The sequence below is a fragment of the Anas acuta genome, chromosome 1 (assembly GCF_963932015.1).
Source record: "Anas acuta chromosome 1, bAnaAcu1.1, whole genome shotgun sequence".
NCBI lineage: Eukaryota > Metazoa > Chordata > Aves > Anseriformes > Anatidae > Anas > Anas acuta.
The window spans coordinates 160,302,492-160,316,668 of NC_088979.1; the positions used below are offsets into that span (position 1 = coordinate 160,302,492).

At 37.3% G+C, this 14,177-nt stretch overlaps 1 protein-coding gene across 4 annotated transcripts in view; it reads left to right on the forward strand.

The window, feature by feature from the left end:
* NR1H4 (nuclear receptor subfamily 1 group H member 4) overlaps nucleotides 1–14,177 on the forward strand; it is a 41,363-nt gene that overhangs the window by 23,148 nt on the left and 4,038 nt on the right. For 3 of the 4 annotated variants that reach the window (XM_068668867.1, XM_068668866.1, XM_068668869.1), the window contains 5 exons: nucleotides 304–456; nucleotides 3,810–3,943; nucleotides 4,454–4,552; nucleotides 5,579–5,678; nucleotides 7,206–7,352. In XM_068668867.1, the coding sequence (XP_068524968.1) occupies nucleotides 304–456; nucleotides 3,810–3,943; nucleotides 4,454–4,552; nucleotides 5,579–5,678; nucleotides 7,206–7,352 (633 nt within the window). The remainder of the gene's footprint in view (nucleotides 1–303; nucleotides 457–3,809; nucleotides 3,944–4,453; nucleotides 4,553–5,578; nucleotides 5,679–7,205; nucleotides 7,353–14,177) is intronic. The other variant, XM_068668868.1, reaches the window with a different exon arrangement.

Genomic DNA, 14,177 nt, shown 5'->3' on the forward strand with positions numbered 1-14,177 from the left:
ATATGCTCCAGGCAGGTTTCAGATTTAAGTCTGAATTTTCTCAAGGCCGACAGTTCCAGGGCATTACTTGGTGCTAATTCCTAATGTATGGACATGCAATCTATCACACTCACCTGTTAAATTATACAACTTTGATACTATTCTCAAAGCAAACAGCAAAAATGTAGTCACCTAGGCACTGAAGAAACTAGCAGCGCAGCAGAACTTTTGTCATTCAGAAAACCCAGATGGAGGTGCTCATCGATTTATTACTCTACTGTTTTGAGTGTTTTCTTTTATCTATGTCACTGTTGTATTGTGCAGGGTTCTTCAGAAGAAGCATCACAAAAAATGCTGTATACAAGTGTAAAAATGGAGGCAACTGCGAGATGGACATGTATATGAGGAGAAAATGCCAGGAGTGCCGTCTAAGGAAATGCAAGCAAATGGGCATGTTGGCTGAATGTATGTATACAGGTATTTGCATCATATAGCCAGAGTGTGCAGAGAACACATCAAATACTGTATTTGTTTAATCAATATGGTCTTAATATTAAATCTATAAAAGATGCAGTCTAGCCAGTAGAAGGTGCGTTAAAGATAATGCTGAAACTGTGCATCAAATCCTATTGAAATAGGCAAACACATTTGCTTCACTACTCTTTCTGGGCCTCTCCCTGTCAAGTTCTTGCTAGTCCAAATGCTGGTATTCAAACAACATTGTTTTTTTTCAGAAAAGAGGAAGACTGCCATTAACAGGAAGTTTCTGTGGGCTTGCCAAGTGTATGTTCCCAGACCTCACCCAGCAATCACGCAAAGCCTTCTGAAGGCTAGCCCTTTTTTATAGTCTCATTAGCTTTTTGTGTGGTGCTATGTATTTTCCTGCCTTGAATATAGAAACATAGGTAGAACTGGGTCCAGAAATGAGGCCGATGGACTTTAATAATGTTTCATATTAAAGTAAATATTCAGGCTGATAGCTTATAAACTTCACTGAGCAACTTTGAACAACAGGGATATTGGAGTGCAACTTTAAAAATGTTTAAAACATTTAGAGTAAAATGTTTTTTTCAGGCTGGCTCCTGAAAATGGTCTGTAAACATCTGCTCTGCCTTTCATGAACAGGGCTACAATTTATTTTTCTTGACATCTCCAATCACTTCAGCATACACGTATGTGTGAAACCAATTTGGGTTCATACAGGAAATTAATCTACTTGGAATTTTTAATATACTTCTATCCCTCAATCTGATCAGAAGATGCTATATTAACTGTTGGTTTTGTAAGAAACAATAAGCTCCATCAATATTTGGAACACACTGCCAGCATAATGTAATTAATCTTTCATTCTGCAAATTGAACAGGCTACAAAGATCCTGAGATATGACATATTCTCGCGCAGTATGTAAATATATGAACACACACCACCACTGTGATGACAGCATGCAGTGGGTCCCTCAGTGTCAGAGGAGAATGAGTACCCCATGATGCTGATCCCAGATCCATTGTTCCAATATTTGGAGGGTTCAAAAATAGTCTCAGTGACTTACTATGACAAAAACCAAGTGATCACTGAAAAAAATAGGTCAGCGTAAATAATACTGAGTAGGCACACATGAAACTTTTAAACTGGCTGATCATTTTCACAAATTGGCACACATGAAATAAAAGCCAATGAGTGCCACTGCTATTTGACTCTCTCTCTGCAATGGAAACTCTGGGTATCTTGTGTCGCTCATGACTTAAACATAAGTGTGCTCTAATGTACTGCAATGAGGATGTTCTGCAAAGTACTATTCAATGGCTTTTAAGTAGGAGTGTGTTGTATAATTGCTTTTAGTTCAAGGCAATCCAGGACAGTAAAACACAAAGCGTCTAGCAGTATAGAGCATTTATTTGAAAAAAAAGTGACTAGGAAATAAAAGGCTACCTTGAACTTTGTTTCACTTACTCATTTTGTAGGATCGTAATTACAAGCACTGTGGATTCTTTTTTTCCTCTGAACAAGGAGGTAAAGTCTTATAAACATTTATGGTATGTCTACTCAATAATCCTACTCCTGCCCTTTATACACAAAAGATCAAAATTACTAACCATCAGGTTTGGTTGCTTGCTGTGGTTTTGCTATAAACTGCAAGTTTCTTGTGCAAAATGTCTACCTAGGGAAGACACAGGTTACGCCACTCTTCCTGGAACTTGATAACCATTTAATACTCGTGGAAATCCAGCTAGGTCTGAGGTAAAAAGTAAAGTCCTGTTTCTCACATGAGTTTTCCAGTTAACTTAAGTGGAGTCAGAATAAGATGTCAATGTTTAACTCAGTAGCAGGAAGAATAACAAAATCTACTCTTACTGCTTAAGGCAAAAGTAAATTACATTTTTCCTAGGAAGGATAGTAGGCTGTATCCTAAGTTGGTGGAAAATGGTACAAGCCCATTAACACCACCGAAGTATCCATCAAATAATATCATTTAGAAAACGAAATCTATGATGCTGGGCAGCAGCACAAATTACATGGCTCAATACCAATTATCTCCACCATTCCTATTCCTCCCTTTCAAGGTATTATTTGAAGGTCTTATATGAATCATGTAAATTTCCTTTTTTCTCAGCAGTTCAGGTAGGTTATTTTATATAGTGCTTAAACAGGAAATTAAAAACATTCACAACGAAATTCACTGTTTTCATGGTATCTTCCTCTACCATCATATACTCACTGAATGAGCCTCTTTTCCTGCTCTGCATTTTCAGAGGTGAAGAATGGGAAGGATACTTGAAAGAAGCTCTTTTTTTTTTAAAAAAAAAAAAAAGTCCTGTGCTGATAGGTTTATTTTTAGATGAATACTTTGCTGTTTACTCTTTCATTTGTGCTTTCTGGCTGTCTTCCACAGGTTGTTTAGGGTACGTATTGTCCCTTTCCTTTGTTAGCACAGGCAAATTGCTAGTTTTTATGACATCCACATAAGGATGCTCCTTGGTTCAAGGGACTGAAATGTATTCTAGAACAAAAAAAATAATACATAAATGCAAATATCTTTTCAGTACGGCAAATTAAACTTTAGAGTAAAACCATGGCTTTATTCAGTCCTCTAAGACAAAGGGATGCAAAATATCAAGACACTTTAAACATTAAACATTAACATTTTAAATTAATACATTTTTTCAGGTACATTTGCCAGTCTGAGTTACTTATGAGCCAAAATTTTCAGCTGTTGGTCTATCCATATAATGACACTCCAATGGCTAAAGCCTGTGAGTCCTCTTCTAGGAGGACTTTGCAAAGAATCTGCACTATAGCCATAGTAATGCTTATAGATTATTGAAAATATCCACTGCCCTTTGTGTAAGAACAGCAGCACCTCAACTACTCTTTTGGATCAGATCACAAGCATACTTTTAATGACAGTCTTCTAATCGTCTCTGTTTACTGTGCATTGGTTCTGGTCTTAGATCACAAGGAAGGGCTTCATTCTAGATGAAACAAAACCAGAAACATACTCCATCACACTCCCATCACACTCTGTCTGTAACACCATATTACAGCTGGTCCAAAAACAAGCCCCCTGACATTCACACTGTGTGAATGCTGAGTCACTAGCACCAACTGATTTGCTCTGTAGATGGGCTCCTATTGGGCTCGACTACTCATTATTGTATAGTTGTATAACTCATTAGGTTCACATCCAAAGATAATGACATGTTCAGGAAATATTCTGTACAGGTAAGTAGATTTGTTAGTGTAAAGGGCATTCATGGGCATGTTTATGTAGTTAGTCAGTGCCTAAAGCATATATAAATGCAAAAAATACCTATTGTATTGTGTGTTCTAGGTCTGTTAACAGAAATACAATGCAAGTCAAAAAGGCTACGGAAAAATGTGAAACAGCCCCCAGATCAAACGATCAGTGAAGATAATGAAGGACATGACATGAAACAAGTGACATCTACAACTAAAATGTATAGGGTAATAAAATTCTTGTAATAGTAGTGGCAATGTTTGAGATAAATGTGGCTTTTACAGTGAACAAGTACTCATAAATTCTATGGAGCTATCTGCATAAATTAAAAATCCATCTCTCACCCATGTCAAGGAGATACCTTGCATATAGAAGTAGTTTTGATATTTTTAGTCAAAACTCTGTACAGCATCCATAAAATATTTTTTTCTGTGATATATCTCAGGTGTATGTCATATATAGTGAGGAGTGATAGTGAAGTTTGAGCATACTGAGTTATTTGATAATTATTTCCTAATTTCTAAGAATAAACCACATAAATTCATGCTATTTAAAAGCCTTAAAGGCTTCCCTGTGGACTTCTGTAGAAATCTGAAGTCTTGTGGTGGCAAGCAAATCTTATCTGCTTTAACTTGAAGTGTAACAAATATGTGTATATCTTTGCCTAATGCACAAGGTGGTAGATCATTTCTATTTAACTGCATTTCATGATGGGCTTTTTTTTTTTGCCAGTATAGGAGAAAGTAGAATTTACCCCAGAACAGCAGAACCTTCTTGATTACATCATGGATTCATACAGTAAACAACAAATACCTCAGGAGGTGTCAAAAAAGCTAGTAAGTACATTGATTGATTGATTATTGAGATGTGAATGAAAAAGCTGAGGATTAGGTAGAGTATGGGTATAAGTTTACAGTTTAAACATGCTGCAAGGGGACATAAACTCTGCCATTTAGTTATTTGTTAGACCACATCTTCGTTTACTAACTTTAAATGCTAAGAAAAAGCTTTCTACTCTTTGAAAATACACTTTTATACTCAAATGTAACTTTTGCTGATTGGAACTTTGTTTTTCCTTTATCAGTATAGGCAGTGATTTGAGTTAGACTTCCAAGCTTCCTTTAAAGCTACCAGACTGGGAGCTTGAAAGTCTTTCAGTTTAGTGGACCCAAACTCCCAACATCTTCCAGGTTTTTGTTCAATTCAATTTTCTTTCCTTTTCCTTATACCTTCTAGAATTTCTGGTTTCCATTTAAAAATTTAATTTTTCATGCTAAGATGGAAAAATGCTGGGAAATAGGCAGAAGAGAAAAAAAAAAGGAGGGGGGTTAAATAAGGTTTTTACTGTTTTCTTTTCACAAAACTGTCATGTTGTTTCTTAAAAAGAAACAAACAAAAACCAACAAGCAAAACAAATGAACAAGATTATTTTCTAAGTTCTCAACTTTGAAAAATAAAAGGAAGACACTTGCAGGGGCTGTAACTAACTTGTGCAACTTATTTCCATGGGAGATTGAGGAGGTTAAAAATAAAGACAATTAAAGTAGACAAATTCATGGATAACAAGGCTTTTGGTTAAACATTATGGTTCACATATAACTTCTACCTTAAGAAGTGCCTAAATCATTGACTGCTGGACATAGCATTGAAAATGTGACATGCTTCAGGAAAAGGACACTGTCTACTTCTATTTCTTACATCACCTTCCAAAATACCTGTTTTTGTCGACCATTTTTTTTGCACAAACTGCAGGATTAGATAGATCTCTCACATGATCCACTCTAATAATTTTTGTATTTATGTTTTTAAATGTGAAGTGATGATGAATATTAACAGATTTTGTTTGGTCTGATTTTTAACAGTTACATGAGGAATTCAGTGCTGAAGGGAATTTTCTGATTTTAACAGAAATGGCTACCAGTCACGTTCAGGTTCTTGTGGAATTCACTAAAAAACTGCCAGGTATATCCAGTCTGCTGGGGCAAATTTTGTTACTGTGAGACTTAAATACCTTCAGTTGCCATTTGATTATTGTATTTTGAATGCTATATGAAAACACCACCTCCTCTGACACATGTATTCTTCAGACACCGTCTAAAGAAAAGAAGATTTGTGCTCTGCAGTGAACATTTTGAATAATTCAAATTCTGTCACTCTGGGATGTGGCACTTTTTATCTATTGACAAGCAAAATGTTCAGAGAAGAGGTTAGGTCTCTAGAGACTTTTCATGTATCAGTGCAATGCCAGATAGTTTGCCTGTAAGTTACCATTAACATCCACCAGACTTGTGCTTTACTGCCTTTCTAGAAAAGCCTTTAAGCCATAACATCCACTGAATTATGAGTCTTAAACAAGAACTTTGTCTTGTTGGAGACACCAGTACTTATAGACCTTGCATGGTGTGTTATGGACAAATACTGAAGACCTGAGTTGTTTATTTTTGTTATTGTTGTTATTGTTATTAAACCCCCAAGTGGATGTTACCTCATGAGTGAATGCTGGGCATAGTACAGGTTCCTTGTGAGACAAGTCCCAGCCCTCCTTCTCTGCCTGGAAGCTGTGTTTACAGGTGTTTTCTCATCAGCTTCAAGCCTTTGCCCACCCTCTGAAGCCAGTCTACTGCTACTGCAGCACTTGGAGCTGTGCTTCCAGCTCCTTTCTCTGCACTCAGCCTTGAAGCCACAGACCAAGCCACCCCTGCAAAAATTCTTCAGGCACTTTTTTTTTTTCAAGGAAGGTGCACTGTGATGCCTAACTGTAGGAAAATATTTTCCTGGTATTCCCATGATATTGACCATTTATTTGTGTGTTATGAGCTTGCTTCAAAGGCCAGTACTGCAGCTGTAACTTTAATTTTATGCTAACTGGAATACCAGCTCTCAGGACATGAACAGAGTACAAATTAAGGAAAGGGTCAGCTGACAGATGCTGACACAGCTCCTTAATGGAACAAAAGAATTCAATGTGCTATGTGCTGCTCTGGTTGAACACAATCACTGGTCAAGTTCATGATTATGTGTGCACATACACACCTGAGAGTGAGCGAAGCTATGAGCTAGAAATTTGATAGTGGTTTGGTAAGAGGGAAAAAACAAAAACAAAACAACAACAACAACAAAAAACCTACCAGGTTTCTGCAATCCAAATGGCTTTATGGTGCAGAAAAGGCAAAGTCCTGGGATCTTAAAGCCTCCACAAAGGCTCCCTGTCTGGCTTCTGGAGCTTGATTTTCAAAATCAGTTGTCAGTAGTGACAGGGAAGGTCCCCACTGAGTCTAATTCACATAAACTTCAGTGGGGACCGAGCCTGTGTTATTTTATGGAATCTTGGTTTCAGTCTCTGCAGCATTTGTCAAGCCAGCCAACACCAGCATCAAGGTTACACAAATGTGTAGCACCTCCTGTGGAAGCAGTTCAGGACAAAAAGCACTTTTCTGTTGCTGTGGGAGTTTTCTGTTACTGCCTTACTTATCTATAATGTCTCCCCAGGCTTCCAAACCCTTGACCATGAAGATCAGATTGCTTTGCTGAAGGGCTCAGCTGTGGAAGCCATGTTCCTCCGTTCAGCTGAGATCTTCAGTAGGAAACTTCCTACAGGACATACTGTTCTTCTGGAAGAAAGAATTCGTAATAGTGGTGAGTATCTTGTTTACAAGGAAAAAAACAGAAGACACCATTGCAATTCTGTGTTAGTATTTGACCTTGAAAAGTTAGTAAAATTGTTTACTAGCATTAAAACAGGTTTATCTAAATGCTGTTCTTTATATTAACTAGAACAAATCTATTTCAGCCTTGAGTCTAAAGATCATAAGGTAAAGGTTTATTCATAAATACACTGCAAGCATTATGAATAATGCTATATCCAATAAAACCAGTGCAAGTCTCCAATGACAAGCATAGAAGAATGATGAACAAAATCCACCATTTCAAATTTTTCACATAAAATATCATTATTTATCATAATTGCTTGCAAATGCAATTACTGTAAGAAACAAAGAAAGAGAGAGAGAAGGAATGAGGGAAACAAATAAACAAGGAAAGAGAGCAAAGGCAGGCAGGCAGACAAGAAAGAAAAAAGAAAGAAAAAAAGAAAGAAAGGATTTTAGGATGTTACTGTAGATATACTGTGGAATGTTACTGTAGAAGGAAAACATTTATTCTTAGGGCCTATTTAGTAAAATTGAATCATAGTGCATAGAAGAAATACAAATATGGAATATTCTCAGTATATTTTCTGTTTCTTAAGGTCCTGCTTAAGGTGTAAGACTGGAAAATGATGAAAAGCCAAACTGGGCTTGGTATTTGTTCCTTAAAGCAGGCAAAGATGTATTTTGCTTTATTACATAGTCTTTGTTCTCCACTGATGCAATACAGAATGTGTTTTGTTTGTTGTTGTTTTTTTTTTTTTTTTTTTTTTTTTTTTTTTCTGTGTTGACAAACAAACTTTACCTACCTCTCATCTACTTATCATTAATAATCAAAGAGGCTGTCTATACTGAGGCTGCTTTGATTCTGGCTTCCTTTATAATGATCAGAAGGAAAATATATGGGAGAACATTTAACCTCAATACTAGTTGTGGAAATGGGCTTGAACTCAGCTCTGAAACTCTTAAAATCCATGACAAGAAGAGACTAGAAATGTATGGAAAATGATGCCAATATTTATATATTTGCAACTATTAAAATGAGTCAGAAAATGTGAGAATAATTTCCTTGCTAAAGTTTTAGTTTTAGTTTGACTTAGCACACTCATTTATAGGTTTACATTTTGTAGTTTCTAATATTTCTTTTATTTTGATTTATTACAAGAGGCTGTTGTTTGAAGGACTGGAAATGGGTGGTTTTGAGAGTGATATGGATAGCTTGTAGGCCAGGCTCTGCAGTCAGAGTTAAAATGAGTACTGGATCAGACCCTGGGTTGAATAGTTTCCAAGAAATGAAGCACTGTAACTTTTTTAATGTGTGTATATATACACATTGCATATATACATATATGTATGTTACTGCTCATGGAAAAAAAAGGCTTTCTGAAGCATATTTCCTCAAGACAGGATCAAGTTGGGAGCATAAAGAGACATACTGCTGCTAGAATTGCTCCCTCCCTATATTGCAGGAGGATAAAGCATTACCCAGCTACTTGCTGCTGGCTGCATTTTTTCCTTCCACCCATATCCAGAATACAAGATATAATACTCTTTGCCATGTATTCTATTTCTCCACACTGTGCAAATTCAGACCTACTTAAAAGCATTTTCCTTGACTGCACTTAATGAGCTTGTAAGAGTAAACAAAAGCAGCTTGTAAATCTTTGCAGTTGTAGCTGTGTTAACTTTATTGCTGCTACTGCTGCTACAGATGATGATGTGAACTATAAGATCTACAGCACAGACCCAGAAGTCACTCAGAATTTCCAAGCTCACAAGAGTCCTTCATTTTGGACAGACATTGTCTCATTGTCATTGCTGCATGCTAGAGCACAGCCATTCAAACTGGCAATGTCCCTTTCATGAAAAGACTTAAATGTGGGTTTAAAATTCCTCTTTGACTGCTTGGCAGGCTTTGCTGGCTTGAACAGCAGCCTGTACCAAATTTGATATTAGGGTAGAAACGTTTATAGCCTGTCTCAGCCTTAACCAGTAACGACATGTGCTACTTACAATAAGCACTGCAGCTGACCTTTATCATGCTGTAGAGTGGTCCAAGAGAGAAACTGGCCAGAAGAGATTACACTCAAGTCAAACAAAGAAGAAAGTCTAAAAGAATGATACTTAAATATGGCGATAGGAACTTCACTTTAAAATATACCTGACTGAGAAACAAGACTAAGTGCAGCAAACCAAAACCCCACAAAATCAGTTGAGAGCAGCAGAGGAAACACAGTGATAGCTGAATGAGAGTTTATCAATCCATATAAAGGTAATGAGTGAAGAAAAAGCATCAGGGCTATTCATAGCTTCTAGTGAGGTCCTAAGTACTGTCAGGCCATCAGCCATAGTTCGTCATTAGTCAGAACTCCTATCCCCAATATTTTAGATGCTGACAGGTGTCAGAATGTCACGTTAGTCCTATTGTCAGTCCTTGATATCTGTATCCATGAAATAGAGGGTGTAGGGAGAGATCTTGCCTAAAAGTCACAAACTGTCCAGACTTTTGTCACCTGCCACCATGTCAGTTTGGAAGCTGCTCTTGTCTATTAATATTTATGCCTGTCTTTTTATTCTTATTTTTTTCTGATAAAGAAGCCAGAGATCTGATGGTGATGACCTTTCAGCATGAGCAGTATTTATTTTTATTCTCATGCTGATGAGGTGTATTTTTATTTCTTAGCTTGAGCGTATTGCCTAAGTCCTGGCACATCTCAGTGACTGCCTTTGTGCCCTTATAGTCTCTCCACAACGTATTATGGAAATTCTTTCATTTGCTGCTCCTGAAATTGAAATCCTCTCTTACTCACTCTAATACTGAGACTTAATGAGAAATACAGATGTTCTATGTAATGTTAATGAGAGCTTGTACAACTTACTCATCTTACTTGATGCTTCACTTACACAAACACCATGTTGTCACCGATTCACTCATTTTGTGAAAAGTTGACATCTGGGTAATTCAATGCTTATTTTCTTTCTGTTATTTTGAAAGCAAATTGTCTGCATTGTCTAGCAGTAAAATAATTTAAAAAACACTGCTGAAATGCTGAATGTTTTCACAGAGAGCATTTATACCTTGTTTTTCTAATGACATCTGCTTTCAGTGATCATTAAGAGACACAGATTTTTATTTAATCATTTTATTCTTCAGAACACTTCTCCTAATTTCAGTATTGGGGAATTAGATACTATCCGGTATGCATAGAAATGGAAAAATCTGGACCCAAACTTTCAGTTGGCAGCAGGACACCTGTCATTGTGAAATATGCTCTTGTTTTCCTGGATGGGTTACAGGTGCTGAAGTACGATGAAATCCAAGGCAAAAATGAAATAGACAGTATTTCAAAACATTGGAAAGAGGCCGTTTCGCCCTTGAATGTGGATACAAAGTTCCCATTGATTTGGACTAGATGCCCCTGCAACTTAGGGCAAAATTTGGCAGAGGAACAATGGATACCCAATCACTTCCGCTACCTTTGGCTTTCATTGTTTGATTGTTAGTACTGAGTAACCGTAGTGCTTCAGAACCCCACTGTGCTGCTGCCGGTTGTGCAGAGAAACTAAATGAAATGATCGCCACTGCTGAGTGCAGATAATGTGTGAGAAAGTAACCTGGCCTGTATCTTGCTCCTTGTTTCCAAACATACCTGCACATGAAGGCTGTCTAGCCCTCCCAGTGGTTGTGTGCATCCACACAGAAGGAGACATTTGCCATCCTGTGACTCGATCCCAAAGCGGCACCCTGCCAAGAACATTTAGAAATTAGGGCCACTTTTAATCAGAGTATAGGAAAGAGCTTTTCTGTTCATATACAGTCCTGCATGATCTACCATGCTGACTTAACCAGTGCCATGAATTACACAGTTTACACGAATGTATAAATCATACTTACAGAGTTAATTTATGTACATGAAAATAAGAACAGATGTCGGAAGACCCAATCTCTTTTCTGCTGCATAAGTGTGCCTCTCCAGGCCAAAAACGTACTTAGGTAAATAGCCTCGACCTATGAAGACTAGCTCAGGGCAGTGCAGATGCTGCTGCTGTGTGCCAGGCTGCACCTCTCTCCTGACAGCAGGCACGCAGGCCACTGCCAGAGGATGGGATGTGACGTGGCCATTTACATCCTCCTTGCAGGTTTACTGGGGTTTCTGCTCTTGCAATAATGGCTCCACAGTGGTCCTACTAATTGATTTTGAGAAGAAGGGATTTTGCTGTCCAACTTGTGAATTCTTTTTGGCACACAGTAACCTCTCATTTAAGTTTCTCACCTGTAGAGGATGAGGACAAAGGACAATTCAGATGTCCATCTTCTGATGTACCTTCTCTGCTGGCTAGACTTTCCCCTTTTCTGCTCTCAGCATCGATACGGGGAATTTGGTCAGTGTTTGAAGGGTCACTGATACATCTGAATAGATTAGAAGGCAGAGTTTATAACAAAAACAGTGCAGCCTGGGAAACAGTTCTGGTAGATGAAGCACTCTGAATGATAAGATGTAATTTTGAGAGTAATTAATATATTTCATTTTCATAAAACAGCTACTAATAAACTCTTGGTTTAATACCCACTGGCAGCTTCATGTTTATCAAGAAAAAAAGATCTCTTCATCCATATTAATCACACAGTGCTAGTTACTATTAATTAGTACTTACTCTCAAGCTTTCCTCTTGCAATAGATCAATCTAATCTGCTTTAATGAATAGCCAAATAAAAGAGAGAATACTGATCTCAAAAAAATGGCAATAATGACTTGATATCATAGGAAAAAAAATAGTATATGCCAGGGCTATGTTAACCAGATGTAATTATTTACGACTGGAAACTGCAAACCTTATGAAAGCAACAGTCCTTTTATTTTCAGTATAGGGAGATCATAGGAACAAAACTCTAAAACACAAGGCAAAGTGAAACAATACTGCATCCTAGGCTACAGAGATGAATGAAATTGTGTAAGAAGTAAGGGGTGTTGAATGAATAATGCTCACAAATTTGAATCTCCTCTAGTCTAATGCTGAAGGCCATATTCAATAAAGGTAGTATTTCTTGTTGACTACCCTGGGGTTATGCCGCTCAGGCATTAACGTAGCAAAATCAACTAAATTGAATTGCAGTGTCTTCAGCAGATGATAGGGTTGGGCTGGTGGTTCGGTAGAAATCTGTGTAATTCAGAATGATGCACCACAAAACCCAAAGGAAGGGCCAGTTCTTACTGCCTTAATGCCAAATGATGCGAATTTCTGAAACCTTTTTGAAAAAAGTTAAGCAGGAGGCGTCATTAGCACAGAACAGGAAGTTCTGCCTGTCTGATATAGTATGTACACTGCTCTCATCTGAACTTAATAAAGAAGGTTAAACAGAGCTAGCTTTTCTGTTTTCACTGAGGCCAGAAACACATTATAACTTTATCTATTTGATTTTTTTTCCACTTTTGGAGTATGATTGGTAACACTGACATTTGAAAAGCCATATAATTCATTTCTCCTCCAGCCCTTCTAGTTACAAACAACAAATCACCTTTAATTCTTTTTCTGATAACCTGAGTGGAAGTGACATCTCACACAGTAGATAAGAGGGAAAAAAAAGCGAGAACTATAAACATCTGTTTCCTGCTTTTTTTTTTTTTTTTTTTTTTTTGCTTTCTGGTGGAGCTTATTAAATCCAAACTGAAGCGCTTTCAATCACATTAGAAAACAGCCCCCTCTTGTGATGGAACAGCAGTTTGTGTAATGTTTGTCCAGAATAAGGAAATAAGCAGGAAAGGCCAGCACAGACAGGATAGAGGCAAAATTAGTAACCAGGAAAAAAATCCATTAGACTAGCCTTAAAACTGCTCTTTTGCATGGTTTTGTTCATAATTGCCTTGTGACATACATCTATGTAAAAACTTCATAGTTCTGGTGTTGTTGTTTTTGTTTTTGTTTTTTAGTAAAAGGAGTAAACTTTAGCAGCATTCCTATAACATCTCTTTTTATTTATCCCTTTCTTATTTATCTGTTTTTATTCCCTCTTCTGTTTTGATTTATTTCTCTGCTTGGATTGCAGTAGTGCAGAGACCTGTTCTAATGCACGTTTATTTGCTTTCATATCTACACTCCCTCCCTCCCATGCTTTAGTTTCTTAATGTTAAATTATAAACTTTATGGTGCAAGGACTGTTTTACTTCATACTTATGGGTGCAAGGGGGACCAGAATTTAGATATTCCACACCTTGTTTTTCACCAACATCTTTTTCATCCCGCTGTTGTTATATTGACCCTAGGACTTGAGGAGCTCTGTGGTCAGTAAATCAATGAACAATTTCATCCAGCTGAAAAGTAACCTCCCTCTCCCCCCCCCCAAAAAAAAGGGTAATAATAATAAAAAAAAGGAAAACAAATCTAATGATGAATATGAGAAACAAATGAGGAGAATCTTAGTCACAGCCCACTTCCTCCTGTTTCCTGCCTGCTGCCAAGATGATGTGCCCAGGGGCATGACACCTTGCCTGGGGAGTTCTAAAAATATCTGCAGTTGTCTTGGACTTTTCTCATGACATTGTTGAGCTATGCATGAAAGGAATTTGTTTGCTCTGCTTTAGGGCTCAGTTAGACTTTTTTTTTTTTTTCACGGTTCTAGATTCACATGCACTTTAAAACACGTGTGTTTTAAATACATGTGTCATATTGAACTACAATAAAAACTGCCAAATAGAGACAGGCAGTTTCCCAAAAGTTAGCAATAACAAGTGTTCAAAATTTTAAATTGTTAAATAGTTTGTATAGTTAACTCTGATGACTAATGACATAAGTTATGCAGCACATCAGATGCTCTGTA